Source organism: Schistocerca americana, chromosome X (genome assembly GCF_021461395.2).
Source record: "Schistocerca americana isolate TAMUIC-IGC-003095 chromosome X, iqSchAmer2.1, whole genome shotgun sequence".
In the NCBI taxonomy this organism is placed as follows: Eukaryota; Metazoa; Arthropoda; class Insecta; order Orthoptera; family Acrididae; genus Schistocerca; species Schistocerca americana.
The window spans coordinates 238,056,916-238,076,687 of record NC_060130.1 but is presented as its reverse complement, the minus strand read 5'-3'; the positions used below and the strand labels follow the sequence as shown (position 1 = coordinate 238,076,687).

At 42.8% G+C, this 19,772-nt stretch overlaps 1 protein-coding gene across 1 annotated transcript in view; it reads right to left on the bottom strand.

Moving 5' to 3' along the window:
- Positions 1 to 19,772, bottom strand: part of LOC124555937 (proline-rich receptor-like protein kinase PERK2) — a 39,317-nt gene that overhangs the window by 16,884 nt on the left and 2,661 nt on the right. Inside the window, exon 2 of the mRNA XM_047129988.1 lies at positions 489 to 923. Within this exon, the coding sequence (XP_046985944.1) occupies positions 489 to 923 (435 nt within the window). The remainder of the gene's footprint in view (positions 1 to 488; positions 924 to 19,772) is intronic.

Below are 19,772 nucleotides of genomic sequence, written 5' to 3'. Positions count from 1 at the left end.
GCACCGCTGGCAACGGTAGGATTGGGGAGGGGATTTGGAGGATTCAACAGGGTGGCGACGGTGGTATATCAGGGCACCCTGGGTGAGGAGATGGTCTATGGATGGGGCGGACTCAGAGAATACCCGCATGAGGTAGGTGGGACCAGAGGCATTGTGGATACGGCGGGCAAAGCGGATGTCCAAGTCTGGGTGGGAGTTCAGTTCTACCAACACTTCATCCTCTGTGATCACCGGGCTGAGCTTGGTGATCACAGCGGTGTAGGTGGGGGGGGGGGGGCGACGGAGAGGCTGGGGCTGACGAGAAGTGGAAGCGGAAAGGAAGGGTGTCAGAGAGGCGTGGGGGCCGAACATAGCTTGTGGGAGTTTTCGCAGGAGGTCTGTGTGAAAGGATGGGGACGGGGACTTCATAAGGACTGAGTCCCTGCGGGGAATGAGTTGGGAGATGGGAGCACCAGGTAAGTACTTTCGTATTTCCTTGGTGAGGGTACAAGCGTCGAGGAACTTAGTATCGGGAGTTGACAGGACAAAGGTGTGGAGGGTGGGGGCCAAGGTATGGGTGGCAGGAGGAGGGGTGGTGTCCATGGTGACGGCAGGGGGAGGGGGAGGTGGTGTTGATTTTTTGTGGGAAGTGGCGGGAGCAGAGTCGGTAAGGACGCGCTTTTGGGGTTTTTTTGGGGACTGGAGGCTGGGAGGAGGGGAGAGGGATGGGGAGGTGGCAGATCCCTGCGGCATAGTGGAGGCACCGGGAGAAGCAGCTGGTTCAGTGGTGGCGATGGTGGCTCGGCGCGACGTGATGCGTGCGGGAGATGCAGATGACGAAGCGACGGGGTCGGTGAGAGAGGGGAAGCCAATCACCTGAGGGGCGGCAACAGAGGCGTACGTGAGGGCGGGGGTAGTAGTGGGAGCTGTTGAGGGTGTGGAGGCTGGAGGAAGGGTGTAGAGGTGTGGGTATACAGCAGGGGAGGAGATAGGGGGATGGGTGAGTAGGGTGAGGTGTAGATGACGGTGGAGGTGGGAGTACTCATTGCAGACGAACGGCGACGGACAGACAGACGGACGTGCGGCGGCGGCGGCGGCGGCGGCGGCGGCAGCAGCAGCGGCAGCGGCAGCGGTTACGACGACGGCGATGGACAGCGAGCAGGCAGGCGGAAGGACGGACGAACAGCGACAGTAGCAAGCGGCGAGCAGACAGACAGACAAACACAATCTTCGAAGACGGAGATTCCACCCTGAGAGTAGCCCAGGCTTTGCAATCTGACGCTTTCGAAGGAGGGGATCCAACCGTCTAGATGCTGGACTAGGGCAGAGCGGGTCCCTATATACGAAACCGGAGGGAGCGGCTATTGGCCGCTATCTGCACGTGGCTTAGCGGTGGCGCCCTCGCTGTGCGGAATAGCCGCCGCGGAGGCGGAGCCCTCTATGGGCTGACCACGTCCATTTGTTCTGCCGTGTGTTCGACTTCCGCGGCGGAAGGTACTAGAAATTACACCTTCTTCTACGTGACAATATATCAGTAATAATTTTACTGTACCCATTTTAACATGTTCATCTATGTCGCGCATCACCGTTGTCACGTAACCCAAAGGCACATTAAAAATCTAATTTGTTTATGAGCAGCTATTTATGAACATATTTGAATTTTACGTGACACGAGGAACTGTTTTGTTGTAGATATGGATTCAAACCTTGCACCTGTAGCCAATACTAACCCAGAAAAACGTCTGCACTTGATCGAGGCTCTAACACGTAACTGGTGGTCACTGCTGACTAGATAATATGACGTGAAATATTTAAATTTTATCCAGTATCAGCAAAACTGCAATGAAATTACACGACGAAACTTTCTGTACTGGACTGGAACTCTTATCCAGCAATGATATCCATGTTATCCAACCACAAAAGATGTTAAATTTGGTTTCATTCACAAGTAACATACATGTCATAACTTGTTGTAATGGTTTGTGTTGGACAGGAATTAGAACCCATGGTTAACTACAGCGGCGTGTTTTAACTTGAAATGATGTGACGAAAAGATATGTGGGAATTGAAATGGTCACCTATCGTGAGAAGAAGAATTTTTATGTGATTACGTATTTTTATTGCTTAGCCCCTATGCATGTGATAATTGTAAATGTTCACAGACCATGTTGCCAGCCTTGTTATACTTCATTTTGTCGTCATATATGTCCACATACTTCACTATAATTTCATATTTTGCAATACTGTAACTTAGTGCTTTAAAAATTACGTATGATTGCTTTTTACCCTTCTTTCCCTCAATACGCCAGACGCCAGAAAAACATTCGAATCGGAACCACAAAAGTTGAAACCAGGAAGTAAACGACCCTTAAATATCATACTATAGTGCAATAAAACGTGGTTAATAAAGCTTCCAGTTGGATTGTGGAGGAGGTGACTGCTAAATTTTATAAGTTTCGAAATTTCACTTCTCAAAAGCAAAGCAGATTCGATAATAACATAACCATACCGAGATGATCCTGTTTCCTGGCAAAATTGCCAGATCTGCCTCCCATCCTCCTTTCTCCAATCTCTTCTGTCTAGATTTAGGAAATTTTGTAATTTTGTACGTGAATCATTATTGAAAAATGTTAATTAAATGAAAAATATTAAGGAAAAATATGGCAGACAACAACTTAAACGTGTCATTGTAGGAAATAAATTAATAATTCTATTAAAAATCTGGAAAATGTCAGGTACTGTTCTGTACATTAGTTTTAGAATGATGTGAAGATTCTGTTTGCTCCTCATAAATTATTAACAGTGCAAAAGTTGATAACTACATTTGCAGAGAAAAGGATATAACAAAGAGTTTGGAAACTGTCCTGTTTACATATGTTTGCAAGGTGGTTTATTACTGAATAGCTGCCTATATGCCCATCGACTAACAATTCGAGGAATATTGCTAATCAGCCGCTGAATGCTTATTCTTGAAATCTTCTTTATTTACACGGGAGAAGCAGTACGAAGCAAAAGTTGGGTGCAGAAAAATTAAAGACAGGAGACCAGATAAATCCACCTTTCTGCTCGCTCTAGTTTTAGCGCTCCCTCTGTGACTGCACCATAACTCGCCACGTACTCGACACGGCCCTGGGTAGCAACATCTTGTGTAGGAAAGAGCTTCGCGTGTTGTCAAGACTGAAAGTGGCGCAAACAAGACTACAAGTCCGAAGTTTTCCGATTACTTGCGATTAATACTGATTCTGGAGTAGTGAGCGTGCGACCCAAGAAAAGGTTACTTAATAGCACTTCTTTGGACTTTCTGTTGAGGACGTTTCTTGCTGCAGCAAAATCATCGTCTAAATTGCGATCTTATATTACGACGGACGACACATTTACAACCAATGTAGAGACTGCTCTACGTCGAACGTGCAGTAAGAAAATCTGGTACACTATAAAGTCCCAACTTCCGCAACACATATGCAGCGAGGGGCAAGGAACAACGTAGTGCAATCGTCTAAGGAGCACATGTCAATGACGCAGATGAAAGAAACTTTGATATGAAGAGGCTCTGAAAAGAACTCGGTGTTGTATAATTAATCGCAGCAGATGGGAACATCAGAGGTATGTGGAAGCTTAATTGGAAATACAGTATCTCAGTTGGCAGACTCAACGTAGTAGAGCGCTCAAAGCCAGGAATGAGGTCCTGAAAAGTGCTGGAACACACAACTGATTCAACACTAACTCGTTTTGTGACTGATAACCTTAGTGTGCTGTTTCTTGATGGAAACCAAGACGAAAAACTTTTTTATGCATCCTGCTGCTACAGCGTACATACTAAAGGGGGCAACTGCCCTCAACGTATTCTATCAGTATTTAATCCACTTCACTCGTCTGGCCAATGCACTGCAACGTATCGTCGACGAAGTAAGCAAAATAATTTCATACACAAAGAAAGTCACGCATCATGTGTCGCTTTATGGAGAAGTCCTACCAATCCTAACGTTGGCACCTGCGCCTGTCCTACTGCGGTGGTGTACAACGATTGAAGTCGTTGGTTTTTGTAATGAATATTTTAAAGCCTTGAAATCTGTAAATGATCCATTTCCGAGAGATCCTTCAGTTTCCGCACGAAAGGCACAAAACGCTTTTACTGAAACGAAACCAGAAAATGCTCAGGCATTCATCCATAGCAATTTTGGCTTCCTTACCAGTGGCATTGAAGAATTAAATCTACCGGACTCTCTTTACAGAAATCGTTAGAAATAGTGAAGAATGACCAATGAAACATGACTGAAATTAAATGTGATACTGGTCAAAGGGCAGTGAATAAATTCGAAACGATTTTGTCTAGAAATCTTGGCTATTCGACTTTTGGTACTATTAGCAATATCCACAGCGGAAGAGAAGACAACACTTCGGACGACATCTATCAAGGAATGATGTGGCAAAATTATTTTCCTCCTACGAAGCATTCTTTCCGATAGACGAATTCCATGACTGGAGAAGTTTTGCAGACATACCCTGTTCTTTATTGTGCTGCAAAATAAAAAGGAAACGTTGGATACTTCCGTAATTTAAGTATAGACGAACAGTTTAGTAAAAGGCCTTGACCGAAAATAATTTTCTTTTAATAGTGCAGTGCAGATTTTAAAAATAAAATATCAGGCTCTGCAGAGAGCATGTTAAGATAAAATACTAGGCTATGGTGTGATTCACATGTTGATTTCAGTAGAAATTATCATTATGGTAAAAGTTTTCGAAACATTACATAATTTCATAAATATTTTCCACTTTTTCATTAAAAAACCATACAAAATCGATGAAACTATTTGCGTGTATTGATAAGCTCGGGTGCCCTCGCTTGAGTACAACTCGAGCTCTGGAGACACATACTGGCAGTGGCAGTATCGCCACATGTAACTTACATTTGATAAGTCTTGATAATCTGGTGTACCTTCCACTGCACAACTCGCAGCCGTCGTAATACAACACACAGTGGCAATGGCGGCAGCAGCACATGTAACACACTTGAGGCATGCCTTGAAAAGCTGTCGTATTCTTTGTGATACGCAGTTTGCAGCCTTGGTAACGCAACATTCACTGGTAATGTTGGAGGCACCACATGGAACACATTTGAGACATGCATTGATTGGGTAGGGTGTCTTGTACTGTGTACTGATCGCAGTCATGGTAATGCAGTACACACTGTCAACGGCAGAAGCACCATATGCAACACACTAGAGGTATCCCTTGATAAGCAGGTGTACCCTCAGTTGTAAACATATCCCAGCTATGGTAATGTAACACACACTGCCAATGATGGTAGCACCACATATAACACACTTGAGATGTGCTTCAATAAGGTGGGGTATGTTCCACTGAGTACAGATAGCAAACATGGAGATTATCACACGCTTGCAATGGTAGTTGCTTCATATGTAACACACTTGAGGCATGCAATGATAATGTGGGGTAATTCTGTTGTATGCTGCTAACAACTGTGGTAATGCAACATGTGCTACCAACGGCAGTAGCACCACATATAACACATTTGGTGCATGCCTTGAAAAGCTGGGGTGCCTTCTGCAGTGTACAGCTCAAAGGTGTGGTGACAAAGTACACACTGGCTATGGCAGTAGCAACAAGTGTAACTCACATAATTCATGAATTATTTAGGAGTAAAGGAGATGACTCACCTAAAGGAAGAAGTGCAGTGTCGTCAACAGATACACACGCAAAAGGTACAGAGCTTTACTTCACTAGCTTTCGGAATGAGATTCTGTCTCAAGCTGTAGGAGAAACATGCGCGTGCGCGCACCACACACACACACACACACACACACACACACACACACACTCACACTCGACTCACTCATATGCACATGCCCATCTCCTCACGCAGTGCTCATTCGACTGCCAGCTCTTTCTTGGCCCACAGTGAGTGTACTGGAGATGGTTGGGGTGCGGTTTGGAGTGGGATGAGTGATGGAGAGAGATGGGAGGCAGGGACGGGGCCGGTGGGGGGGGGGGGGGGAGTGGAAGCGAGATAACGCTCTGTACATTTTGTGTGCGTATCTGTCGATGACACAGTGCTTCTGCCTTTAGATGAGTCGTCTGATTTATTCCTAAATAATTCGTTATTCTGAACCAGAACTTTCCATACATTATCACTTAATTCTTGTGCTGATAAGCTGGCGTATCTTGCGTTTTGTGCGGTTCACAGCTGTGGTAATGCAACACACACTAGCATTAGTGGCAACATTACTCGCAACAAACATGAGACATGCCTTGATAAGCTTGGGTACATCCAATTGTGTACACCTGAAAGCCATATCAATGTCAAACACACTGACAGCTTGCAATTGCGGTAGTAGAACACACTCTTGCAGTGTAATGCACTTGATTCACAAGCTGTGGTACATTCCACTGTGAACAGGTTGCAGACTTCTTAATACAACACACACTGGTATTTATGGCAACATTAAATGTAACATACTTGAGGCATCCATTAATAAGATGAGGTACATTACATTGTGTACAAATAGCAGCTGTGTTAACACAACACACAGTGGCAAAGACACAGCATCATATGTAACACACTTGAGGCATGCGTTTGCAAGCTGGGGTACCTTCCAATGTGTATTGCTCACAAGTTCAATAATGTAACACACACTGCTGATTACAGTGAATTAGAATAACAAAATTGAAGAATGTCTTGGTAGGATGAGTTGCCTTCTGTTGTGAACAGCACACAGATGGGGGGAAAGCAAAAGACACACTGCCACTGGGAGCAGAACACCATGTAACTCGTGTAAAGGATGCCTAGTAAAGTTGGTATACCTGCAGTTGTGTGCAGCTCATAGCCATGATAGTGCAACACACACTGACAATGGTGGTAGCACCACATGTAACACACTTGAGGCATGCTTTGATAAGCTGTCGTACCTTCTGATGTTTACAGTACTCTGCCACAGTAATGCAACACTCACTGGCAATTTCAGCAGGACCACATTAAATGCACTTGAGGCATGCCTTCATACGGTGGTGTACCTTCCATTGAGGACAGCTCACAGCTGTGGTAATGCAACACACAGTAGTAATAGGAGCAAATTCGGATATACCACACTTGATGCATGCATTGATAATTTGGGGTACCTTGCATTGTGCCCAGCTTTCAGCTGTGGTAATGCAGCACACAATGACTTTGGCGACAGCACCATGTGTAACACATGCCTTGATGATGTGTGTTATGGCCTGTTGTCACAGCCCATAGCCATGGCAATGCTACACATGGTGGCAATAATGGTAGCAACACATCTTATGCACTTGAAGAATGCCTTCATAAGTTGGGATATATTCTATATATACAAATGTCGTAGCTATGTTAACACAACATACAATGGCAATGGTAGAAGCGCCATATGTTGCACACTTGAGACATGCCTTGATAGGTTGGAGTGGATTTTGTTGTGTACAGCTACCAGCCATTGTCACGCAACACTTACTGGCAATGGCGGCAGCATCAAATGTAACACATTTGAGGCATGCGTTGATAAACTGGGGTACCTTCCATTGTGTACACAATTGAGCCTTGGTAACCCAACACTGGCAATGGCAGCAGCACAACTAATTGTTGCAGTGGATTTGTTCCTCTCTGATTGTAACTATTTTACTTACATACTTTTTTAAATTTCTGAAAGTACATATAATTATCCCATATTGTTTTGTTTATACATTAGAACAATTACTTTTTCTGCTTGAAATGCCGAGATATTTGTGCCTCCAATAAAAAAGTATTAGCAGATCTGTGTATTTATGTAGGAGATGTGTGGCTGCGATTACGATTGAGTTTCACTGAATTAATTAGGGTTTGTGTCACAATGATACCAAATTTATTTTTACATTATATTATTCGTTGATGTATATGAGTCTCTGTCATAGGTAATTAGAAACATCGTCTTTTGGCGCATCTGTTATGTTTTACTAGTTTCTTATATGTAGTCATTGTATTTTGTCTTAACAGCAAGTAGTGCTTTATATTATTTAAACATACTAATGTGATCCATAGTCTTTCTGCCCGTCAAATCAGTGTCTCATATTTTTTTTACATAAACTAAGTGAAAAGTCAGTTACCAATCTACTTTGTTACTGTTTTCATTCCACAGTTAAAGGTTCATTCCTTATGTTCTCATTATCTTTCATCTCTCTTTACCATCCCAGCCCTGTTATATATTTATCTATGTTTCTTACCTTAATCTTCGTGGAACGGCTAGTTACTGCTGTTCGTCTGTGCGTGTCCACGACGCAACATCTCAAGAGTATTCGCCGTGTATTATCTCCAGTGTCAATAAAACCTTTTCTTATGAAAGATTGATACTTCTCATCAGGCTAAGTGCATTTTGGGGCCGAGTCAATCCATTTTATGGTGTAATTGTGACCTCTCTTAAGTACATTACATTTCTGTATGTGGTTTATGTATGACGACATGAAACTGAATGCCTGTTACGTACCAAATCTAATCTCATTTGTGGCCTTTGTTGATATTTTTGTGCCGGCCGCGGTGGTCTAGCGGTTCTAGGCGCTCAGTCCGGAACCGCACGACTGCTACGGTCGCAGGTTCGAATCCTGCCTCGGGCGTGGATGTGTGTGATGTCCTTAGGTTAGTTAGGTTTAAGTAGTTCTAAGTTCTAGGGGACTGATGACCTCAGATGTTAAGTCCCATAGTGCTCAGAACCATTTGAACATTTTTTTTTATATTTTTGTATTTTGTATTTATCTAAATGTGTATGCTTGCCCGTAATATATCCTTAAATATTGGTGGAAATCACATCGCCTTAAGGCTCTTAATACCTCGATAGTTCTTACGTAATTGGCCGACTTAGACGTCGTCTTTAACAAACTCTCCCACAACAGGTCACCTTTGGGCCGACTTGCCTGTGGCCGTATAAATCTCCTTTCAACACCATTAACTTCATTTGAGGGACAATCCCTCACCTGTATAAGCATTCAACATCATGAAGTGTTGCGGAAATCCACCTCACCTAATTAACTCTTTTTATGCGGCATACCATTATTTATATTCAATCAAGTCTTTAGCCTGTTATGACCAAGAGAATGCGTTCTATATGTTACCAGTTTCTGTTACCACCTGTTAATTAAAATTTTTCTGATTGCAGTCATTTACTTTGTTTTGCTTAATACTCTTCTTCTGCAGCAGCGATCTTATACAATATAGTGTTTTCTTTGTGATTTTGTCATTACGTACCATCATGATTGCAACTCAGTTTATTACCTTAAATGTACTCATTTGTAATGTTTTTTAAGTAAGCTTAGTACACAATTGCATTCTTACAAGGGGAGGCCGCCAATTGTGAAATTCAGATTCGATTCATACTGCACATAATAAAAGCTCATGGCCAGAGGTGTAATGTGCCAAAGCACCAAGATGCACTTCTCAGCCGTTGTCAAGAAAATCGACAGTTAAAAGAAACCGTTGCGATGAAATACTCTCTACGATTAATAATGTTCAACAGCGTCGTGGCGCAGCGGTAAGCGCTCGGGTTCGTAAACCGAAGTTCGCCGGATCGAATCTCGAGCTATGCAATTTTTTTTATTTATTAGTTTTTTGCGATTTTATATATATATATATATATAATATATATATAATTCCCGGCAATCAGTTGCAACAATTATGCATATAATAAGTCGTTTGTCGTGGAAAAACTGACGACTTCGAACATCATTATGTTTTCCGCAAACAAAGGTGTATTTCACAAATGTTATTAATTGTCTTCATAATGTTAACCACGTATAGTTAACGGAAGACGTAGAAACGGTATCCCGAAACGAATATGTATACCGTAAGTCAAACGTTCGAATTAGAATAGAGACCCCACGAACACAAATTTGCTGCGGCAGGTGTGAAATATAAACTCCGTTACTCGCTCGTTACACTTGAAGGACAGATGTTGAATGGGCCGAAACGAGCCGCCGCATAACAGCGTAGTTGCCTGCTAACTTCGAAAGAAGGTAGATGCGGTATATATATATATATATAATTTGAATTACAAAAAACAAATACTAAAAAAAGGGTTGCATGGCGCGAGATTCGATCCGGCGACCTTCGGATTATGAACCCGAGCGCTTACCGCTGCGCCACGACGCTGTAGACAATGATTAATCGTAGAGAGTATTTCACCACAACGGTTTCTTTTAACTGTCGATTTTCTCGACAACGGCTGAGAAGTGCATCTTGGTGCTTTGCCACATTACACCTCTGGCCATGAGCTTTTATTATGCGCAGTATGAATCGAATCTGAATTTCACAATTGGCGGCCTCCCCTTGTTAGTGTAAGTGTTTATTAAATGAGAAGATGTAGTTCCACAGTATTCCATACAATATTAATATTTTAACTTATTTTCCATCAACTGTCAAATGTTTGTCGATAATGCCATGTGATAAAGTGTTCTCTTTATCCATTACCTGCTATTACTTGCTGTTTTCTCCAGTTACATGTAGCTGGTCCGCACAGATGGTTTCAAGTTCTAGGTGTGTGTTTTCATTGTTGATCTGTGTCACATTTAGGCATAATATCATGTATCAATATTCTCATTTCATGTTCACCTAATGTCTCCTATTTAAGAGATAACATGTTACATAACATAAATTTATTTTTACTCTGTACATATCTGCACCTACATATCTACATATATATTCCGTTAGCCACCAAGCGGTGTGTGGCGGAGGACACGATTCGCACCAAAGTCATATTTTCCCCCCTCTGATCCACTCGCGGATCGCGCGAGGCAAAAACAACTGTCTGAACGCCTCAGTACGAGCTCTAATTTCCCTTATCTTTGAATGGTGATCATCGCGCGATTTGAAAGTTGGTGGTAATAATATACGCTCTAACTGCTCGGCGAAGATCGGATTTCGGAATTTAGTGAGCGGCCCCTTCTGTTTAGCGCGTCGTCTATCTGCAAGTATGTTCCATGTCAAACTTTCTATGAGATTTGAAACGTTCTCGCGATGGCTAAATGTACCCGTCACGAATTTTGCCGCTCTTCTTTGGACCTTCGTAATCTCTTGAATCAGACCCAACTGGTAAGAGTCCCATACAGACGAACAACACTCTAAGACTGGACAAACTAACGTATTGTAAGCAATTTCCTTTATTGAAGGACTGCATTACTTCAGGATTCTACCAATAAACCGCAGTCTGGAGTTTTCCTTGCCCATTACTTGTGTAATCTGATTATTCCATTTGAGATAATTTCGAATAGTCACACCCAGATACTTGACGGATGTTACCGCTTCCAAAGACTGGGCATTTATTTTGTGCTCGTACATTAATGGGGATTTTCGCCTTGATATACCCAGTAGGTTACACTTACTAATATTGAGAGATAACTGCCAGTCATTACACCAAGCACTTATTTTCTGCAAGTCCTCATTGATTTGTTCACAGCTTTCGTGTGATTCTACTTCCCTGTAGACTACAACAGCATCGGCAAACAGTCTAATACCGCTGTCAATAACATCAACGAGACCGTTTATGCAAATCGAAAAAAGCAGCGGACCTATTACGCTGCCCTGGGGCATACCTGAAGTTACGCTTGTTTCTGTTGAACTCACCCCATTCAGAATGACATACTGCTCTCTGTCCGTTAGGAAACTTTCTGTCCAACCGCATATGTCATCGGATAGACTGTAAGCGTGCACTTTTAGGAGCAAGCGACAGTACGGAAGTGAGTCGAACGCCTTTCGAAAATCGAGAAATATGGCATCAACCTGGGAGCCCGAATCTAGAGCCTGTTGTGTATCATGCACAAAGAGGACCAGCTGTTTCTCGCATGACCTCTGTTTCCTAAAACCGTCTTGGTTTCTGCAGATGAGCTTCTCAGAGTCTAGAAAGGTCATTATGTCTGAACACAAAATATATTCCATGACTCTACAACAAACTGATGTCGGTGAAATTGGCCGGTAATTATATGCATCCTTCCACTTACCTTAATTACTACTTTGTAATTGTTCCCCACATGTCACAAGTTACTTTTTCATTTATCATAGTTAAGAATGATAAAGATGATAGATTTAGTTTTGAATAAGTGAAGAGGAAGAATGGAAATATGAAAAAATGAAGTAATATCGTCAATAAATTGAGCGTTTGGTGGTCATGAGTTACCTAGCGTTGTACAGAGAACAATGCCTTCTGAGATCAGTGTTTATATTTCATTTGTTGTAATGGTCGAAACTCGCGTTTTCTTTGCCAGCCACTGCTTTCACAGGGAACTCAACAATATTGTGTTCACTTTTGTTAGTATCCTTCTCACCCGAGTAATTTCAATCTACATATCACCCACTGGCTTGTTTTTTGTTGTGGCCACATAATCGGACAGTTTACCTCTGACACATAATGGTCAGTGACTGCACATTCCTTTCTGTTGTCATAAGGTGAACTATGCTTACAGTGATGCAACCTGCTTCATCGCTTTCACTAACACTGCTTATTCTCTTTACCCAATCACACTGTATTTCAACTTTGGATTTAAAACTACCTGTAAGTTTGGTGACTTCATTGGTCACAGTTTTGTTAACTACTTCGATAAGCTCCTTTACTTTTTTCACGACTACTCTCAAATTGATGTGAACCACAGTTGCACTGTCTTTATAAACGGTTTCTAAATGATTTCTCTGGTCGTTATTGGCGCCAGTTGCGAGTTTGGGCAACTCCTCAGACATATATTGTTTGGCAAACAAAGGACATCCTGATTGTTAGCAAGGATCGACAAACATATTCTGTCATATCGCTCACTAAGTTTCAAGTGTGCATTCACACAAATTATTACACATATCCTACTGTATCATTCCACACTAGTGTCGAGAATTGTGAAATTGCATTTTTTTTTTTTTTTGAGAAACTAAAGCGTAGAACAACTTACTGCATTCGGTACCATTTCCAGCTGTAGAAGCCTAGCCTTCTGCAATTCACTGATGAAGGGCAAATTACATTTCATCGAGCCACCGCGCACATAGCTGAGTGGAATATGCAGTAATTGAGTAATACATGCATAGACTGGTTATCCCCAGTGGACGAGGATATTATCAGCGATTTCAGATCGTCAAAATCAGCTGTGCCCAAGCAAAAGCCGTCGGGGAACTATCATATTGCAAGGCATTTTGAATATGGTGCTATTCAGGCATGGCACTCCTTTATGTCTCAGCATTAGTAGATAAAATGTTTATATGTATTAGTTTGTTTCACTTTTGTTATATGGGGGAGCATTATATTTTACTTGGTCGTGGGCCAAACCAACAACTTGGGATGTCCCATTAAATATTAGCCTCATTGGGAAGTACGTGAATTAAGTTTAAGAAAAAAAAACAATATTTTAAGGTTTATTCGAATAGATCAGATCATTATGGATAAATAATCAGTCTGTAATCTATCTATCTATAATTTCTGACATTATAACTTTCATAAAACAAACCATTAAGTTCACAGGAAAAGTGATGAATCGCGACGTTGTCCAGAGATCGCGGTACCACACCGTAGTCGGCAACGCGAATCGATATCACAGACTTTAGCGTGGTCTCGTTGCAACCGCAATGATGTGTGGGAGGCGCTACTGAAGACCACGCCCCCCTTCTCACCATGCTGAGATCAATGCATACAGTGTCAAGCACGTGAGAGCTCACTCACCCCAGTTCGAGGCCTCATCTACAGCAGTCGATATCACAGTGTAGATCCACTGAGTTGTTCAAGTGTCAGATTAACTTGTACTGTTGTAAATACTGAACATTGTACCTCAAGAAAACAGTTAGTAATAAGTGCACCAAGTGATGCTTTCATAGTCAATGACAGCTGTAAATTATCAAGCGATCCTGTGACAAACAACTGTGTCAGAATTAAGTAAATTCATTTATGTAATAAAGTGAACTAGTATTTCACGTGTTCTAGTTTGATGAGCCTTCCCCCAGAGCAATCAAGAACCCACAGTTACGGCTGGATGGAGGTATTTTCGTCCGGTCAGTTGTATTATACCCCCCTGTTGTATAGAAATACCCCCACGATCCACCACTGATACGTGACTTTGATGGAGTGTTAGATCCTCCCCTAACCGACTAGACCAGACAGCGACGCCTGTCTATCATCACCGGCAGCCTCAGCACTGTCGTTACCGACCATAATACTCCATTACTGCGCTCAGGACACCAACGCACCAGCGTAGCCGCTGCCCGGCTGATGCACCTTGGCTGACCTCGCACTGTCCTTGCCTTCTCAGTACACATTCGCTGCACCTGGATTCGTCTGCACGCCACTATGCCAGCGCGTCGCCACGCCACCCCAACTGGCCACATATCTTTCCATTGTTGTTAATAAAAATTAGCCAATAAGAATCATCACTTATTGTACTACTTTCCTAAAGATAAGAATTTGTGTCCTTACGCTCTTTACCGCATTAAGAAGTTTTTAAATTACGTGGCACCTCGTAGCAAGCGCTACACTTCCAAAGGAGCATTTTCAATCACTCAAATACCATCTTTGCAATTTTGAGATCAGTAACCTTCTCCTGAAGAGTGGGAATGGAATGTGCAAGGTGGGTTACAGATTGAGTGGTAAAATGTTTATTTCAATAAAAAATTTTAATTTTTCAGTGTTTCGGTCTTTCAATAGCCGAGCTGTATTCCAAGGGAGAACTGTGGTTAGGCACGGGCTGGCTCGGTTCCATCTGTCACCCGATATCGCCGCCAACACACGCCTTGTGAACGTGCGTGCTATTCCCACAAGGACTAAAGCTGAAGAGGTGGCGCTTAGGTGAAGCTTCGCTGACAAGGGAACGCTTCTAAAAATCTCTCCAGCAACCGAGAAGAGAGCTGTGTATGATCACGTGGGGGCCGCAGAGCGGCCTGACAGTAGGCAGCCAGTCTTCGAGGCGATCAGACGTGCCTTTCACATCCCTCTGTCAAGAGATATGCCCCTCAAGCTATTAGTGGCCTCCCAAGCGCCCTTAAAGGCAGGGACTCGTAGTGTTAACCAATAAACAGATTGTAATAATACTTAGAAAGTGTATTTTCTGTGCAAATATACATTTTTTGAATGGAATAATGCCTATTGACATTAACAGACTAAAAGTATGGTAAATTAGAACGTCGGTGGTGTTTGTTGCAGGATTCTAGTGCGAGCCACGTATGAGATGAAAAGTTTCGACTTGCACACTTGTGAGAAGCCCGCTAAACCCGCTGGGCAGAACAGGTGATTAGGATTGTGGAAAGGGCCAAATAAGGTGTGGTCAGGTTCACTCAAAATTGTAATTTATTGTAATTCAATAACACCTTTAAACCAATACGGCACGTAGCCGAACCTTTAGAACTACGAGTTTCAAAAAAGGCAATTATTTCACTGCAGAAGGCCTCCAAACAAGAAATCTTAAAGCAACAAAATAAATTTCAAGTGGTAAAGACATGCAGTTAAAATTTCAAATAAGGTGTTACAAAAAGGTACGGTCAAACTTTCAGGAAACATTCCTCACACATAAATAAAGAAAAGATGTTATGTGGACATGTGTCCGGAAACGCTTAATTTCCATGTTGGAGCTCATTTCAGTTTCGTCAGTATGTACTGTACTTTCTCGATTCACCGCCAGTTGGCCCAATTGAAGGAAGGTAATGTTGACTTCGGTGCTTGTGTTGACATGCGACTCATTGCTGTACAGTACTAGCATCAAGTACATCAGTACGTAGCATCAACAGGTTAGTGTTCATCACGAACGTGGTTTTACAGGCAGTGCAATGTTTACAAATGCGGAGTTGGCAGATGCCCATTTGATGTATGGATTAGCACGGAGCAATAGCCGTGGCGCGGTACGCTTGTATCGAGACAGATTTCCAGAACGAAGGTGTCCCGACAGGAAGACGTTAGAAGCAATTGATCGCCGTCTTAGGGAGCACGGAACATTCCAGACTATGACTCACGACTGGGGAAGACCTAGAACGACGAGGACACCTGCGATGGACGAGGCAATTCTTCGTGCAGTTGACGATAATCCTAACGTCAGCGTCAGAGAAGTTGCTGCTGTACAAGGTAACGTTGACCACGTCACTGTATGGAGAGTGCTACGGAAGAACCAGTTGTTTCCGTACCATGTACAGCGTGTGCAGGCACTGTCATCAGCTGTATGGCCTCCACGGGTACACTGCTGCGAATGGTTCATCCAACAATGTGTCAATCCTCATTTCAGTGCAAATGTTCTCTTTACGGATGAGGCTTCATTTCAACGTGATCAAATTGTAAATTTTCACAATCAACATGTGTGGGCTGACGAGAATCCGCACGCAATTGTGCAATCACGTCATCAACACAGATTTTCTGTGAACGTTTGGGCAGGCATTGTTGGTGATGTCTTGATTGGGCCCCATGTTCTTCCACCTACGCTCAATGGAGCACGTTGTCATGATTTCATACGGGATACTCTACCTGTGCTGCTACAACATGTGCCTTTACAAGTACGACACAACATGTGGTTCATGCACGATGGAGCTCCTGCACATTTCAGTCGAAGTGTTCGTTCGCTTCTCAACAACAGATTCGGTGACCGATGGATTGGTAGAGGCGGACCAATTCCATGGCCTCCACGCTCTCCTGACCTCAACCCTCTTGACTTTCATTTATGGGGGCATTTGAAAGCTCTTGTCTACGCAACCCCGGTACCAAATGTAGAGACTCTTCGTGCTCGTATTGTGGACGGCTGTGATACAATACGCCATTCTCCAGGGCTGCATCAGCGCATCAGGGATTCCATGTGACGGAGGGTGGATGCATGTATCCTCGCTAACGGAGGACATTTTGAACATTTCCTGTAACAAAGTGTTTGAAGTCACGCTGGTACGTTCTGTTGCTGTGTGTTTCCATTCCATGATTAATGTGATTTGAAGAGAAGTAATAAAATGAGCTCTAACATGGAAAGTAAGCGTTTCCGGACACATGTCCACATAACATATTTTCTTTCTTTGTGTGTGAGGAATGTTTCCTGAAAGTTTGGCCGTACCTTTTTGTAACACCCTGTATATATACAGGGTGAGTCACCTAACATTACCGCTGGATATATTTCGTAAACCACATCAAATACTGACGAATCGATTCCACAGACCGAACGTGAGGAGAGGGGCTAGTGTAATTGGTTAATACAAACCATAAAAAAATGCACGGAAGTATGTTTTTTAACACAAACCTACGTTTTTTTCAATGGAACCCAGTTACTTTTGTTAGCACATCTGAAAATATAAACAAATGCGTAATCAGTGCCGTTTGTTGCATTGTAAAATGTTAATTTTTCACTGACGCACATGTATAGTCGTGGACAAAACGAGCGAGACCCCTCGCCTTTTCGTTATGCTGATCCGCACAGCTTTAAAGTCTGCTACACAGCATAACAGGCAAGGCGACGAAGTGCTACCAACATACTATGCAGGTTCGCTTAGCTGCTGTGCTGAGATAGCTAGCACTGGAGAAACTTGCGCTTCGAAGACGCCACAGCATCGTCTGCCACCACTTCGTGGGGAACGAAATACCTCAAGTATAAGCCAATGTGTTGTATTTACATATCTGTGACTATGACTTGGATCTAAAGTGTGGTTATGGATAGTACGTATGCTCAGATTGCGAATCTAACATCATGAATAAAGACAAGGGGAAATGAATTAGGCGTCCTTCCTCTTCCGTAACATCAAATATACTTTAGTTATTCCATCTTAAATGAACTGCGCAGAAAATCATTCACCAGAAGTGAATAACTTTCCAGCAACACCAGATGATATCAACAGTTTGCCGGCGCGGGTTAGCCGTGCGCTCAACGGCGTCATATCGCGGACCGCGCAGTTGCTTGCGCCGTGAGTTCGAATCCTTCCCCGGTCGTGGATGTGTATTAGGTTGGGTAGGTTGAAGTAGTTCTAGGTCTAGAGGACTGATGACCTAAGCAGTTTGGTGGCATAGTTCTTAGAGGCATTTTTTGACTTTTCGCGTAAATTTTCTTTACATAAGCGGCCGTATCTTTAGATTGCGTTGATATAGGTCACTTTTTTACACGACCAAGGGACCGTATACCGCAGGAAGTGCGATAGATTTCCGCTTATTATGTCCACCCGTACTCGAGGTAAACGGGTTTTAAGGGTTGGGTATGCAGACAGACGGTAAAGAAAGTGAGACTAGTAGGGTTCCATTTTTACCCATTTACGTGACGAAATCCTAACAACGAAAATAGCTACCACAGTTACTGGAGATGAGGGCCGCATAATAATTTCCCCTACTTTTTATTCGAAATTTTACAGTTGCAGTCGACACATGAGCTTATTAATCGTAGCTACGCTTTCGATCCAAATCACGTTTACAAAAATGTAAATAAAATCCATTTGGCTATACACGTGGTAATTCAGATCCCATTGTTAATGCCACCGCTTTTTAGATGTGCGAGCATTCCCATTGGTAGCTACCTTAAGGAACACTTCGACTAATGAACGTTTTCTGGCTGTGGCATGTCTAATGGAGAAGTCGAAACATTGTAGAATACGTTTGACAGCCACGTCGCCGTTTATTTCCTGGGGTGGTGCAGAACTATCCTACTAAATATACTCGCTAATAACAGTTTTTTGTTATTTCGATAAACATCCCGAATAACTGTCACATAAGCGGTGACATGAAGGTAGACAATTCAGGATTTTGAGTCTAGAAATCTCTATGCAACAGAAAATGCAGATCATTTTGCCATTTTTATTGCGAAATTGCCTGCTTATTCATGTCTGGGGTAATAATAGAGGGCTGTTTGTCTGGGTTGTCTGCCAGCGTAGTGAAAGGTGTTTGCTACTGCAAGGGAGGTCTGGTTTGTTTTCGGTTCTAATCTCGATGGAGGCAGACAGACTATCAGTAAAGGAATTTTAAGAAATTCTCGCGCCCCCAATACGTTTTATTGCTACCTTTATTCTGTACCGGCGCCCTGTGGCTGTCGATATGAAACTCTTGTAGAATTTCATACTTGTTACTGCCTACTTTTTCTGCTTCTGTCAATAACTGAATTGACTTAAGTGTGGCACTGAATGATTTTTAACTGAATTTCGTTATGAATCTTTACGCATTGCTAAATTTGCGCACTTTCATGGTAGGTCAGCAACGGTAATCCAGTATGACTGGTCTGAACGTTGACACAGACCGTTTCGCGGCCGAATGCGCATAATATTTTGCTAATTCGTAACTATCTGGGGTACTTTGTCTTAATAAAACAGTTATGTTATCTCGATAAGCTAAAATTCATTTTTGTTAGTACAGTTCATACTAATCAGCGTTTATTCTTTCATTTATATCTTATATTTAGGTGTTGTGGTTAACACACTAATCAGCATTAATATAGTCTTACACATGACTGAAAACAGTCTGACGAATTTCGGATGGTTTTTCAATTTCACACCTCTGCATAGTATGTTGGTAGCACTTCGTCGCCTTGCCTGTTATGCTGTGTAGCAGACTTTAAAGCTGTGCAGATCAGCATAACGAAAAGGCGAGGGGTCTCGCTCGTTTTGTCCACTACTGTACATTACCATGAGGGGTGAGGTACACGTACTCACGTGGTTTCCGTTTTCAATTACGGAGTGGAATAGAGTGTGTCCCGACATGTCAGGCCAATAGATGTTCAATGTGGTGGCCATCATTTGCTGCACACAATTGCAATCTCTGGCGTAATGAATGTCGTACACGCCGCAGTACATCTGGTGTAATATCGCCGCAGGCTGCCGCAATACGTTGTTTCATATCCTCTGGGGT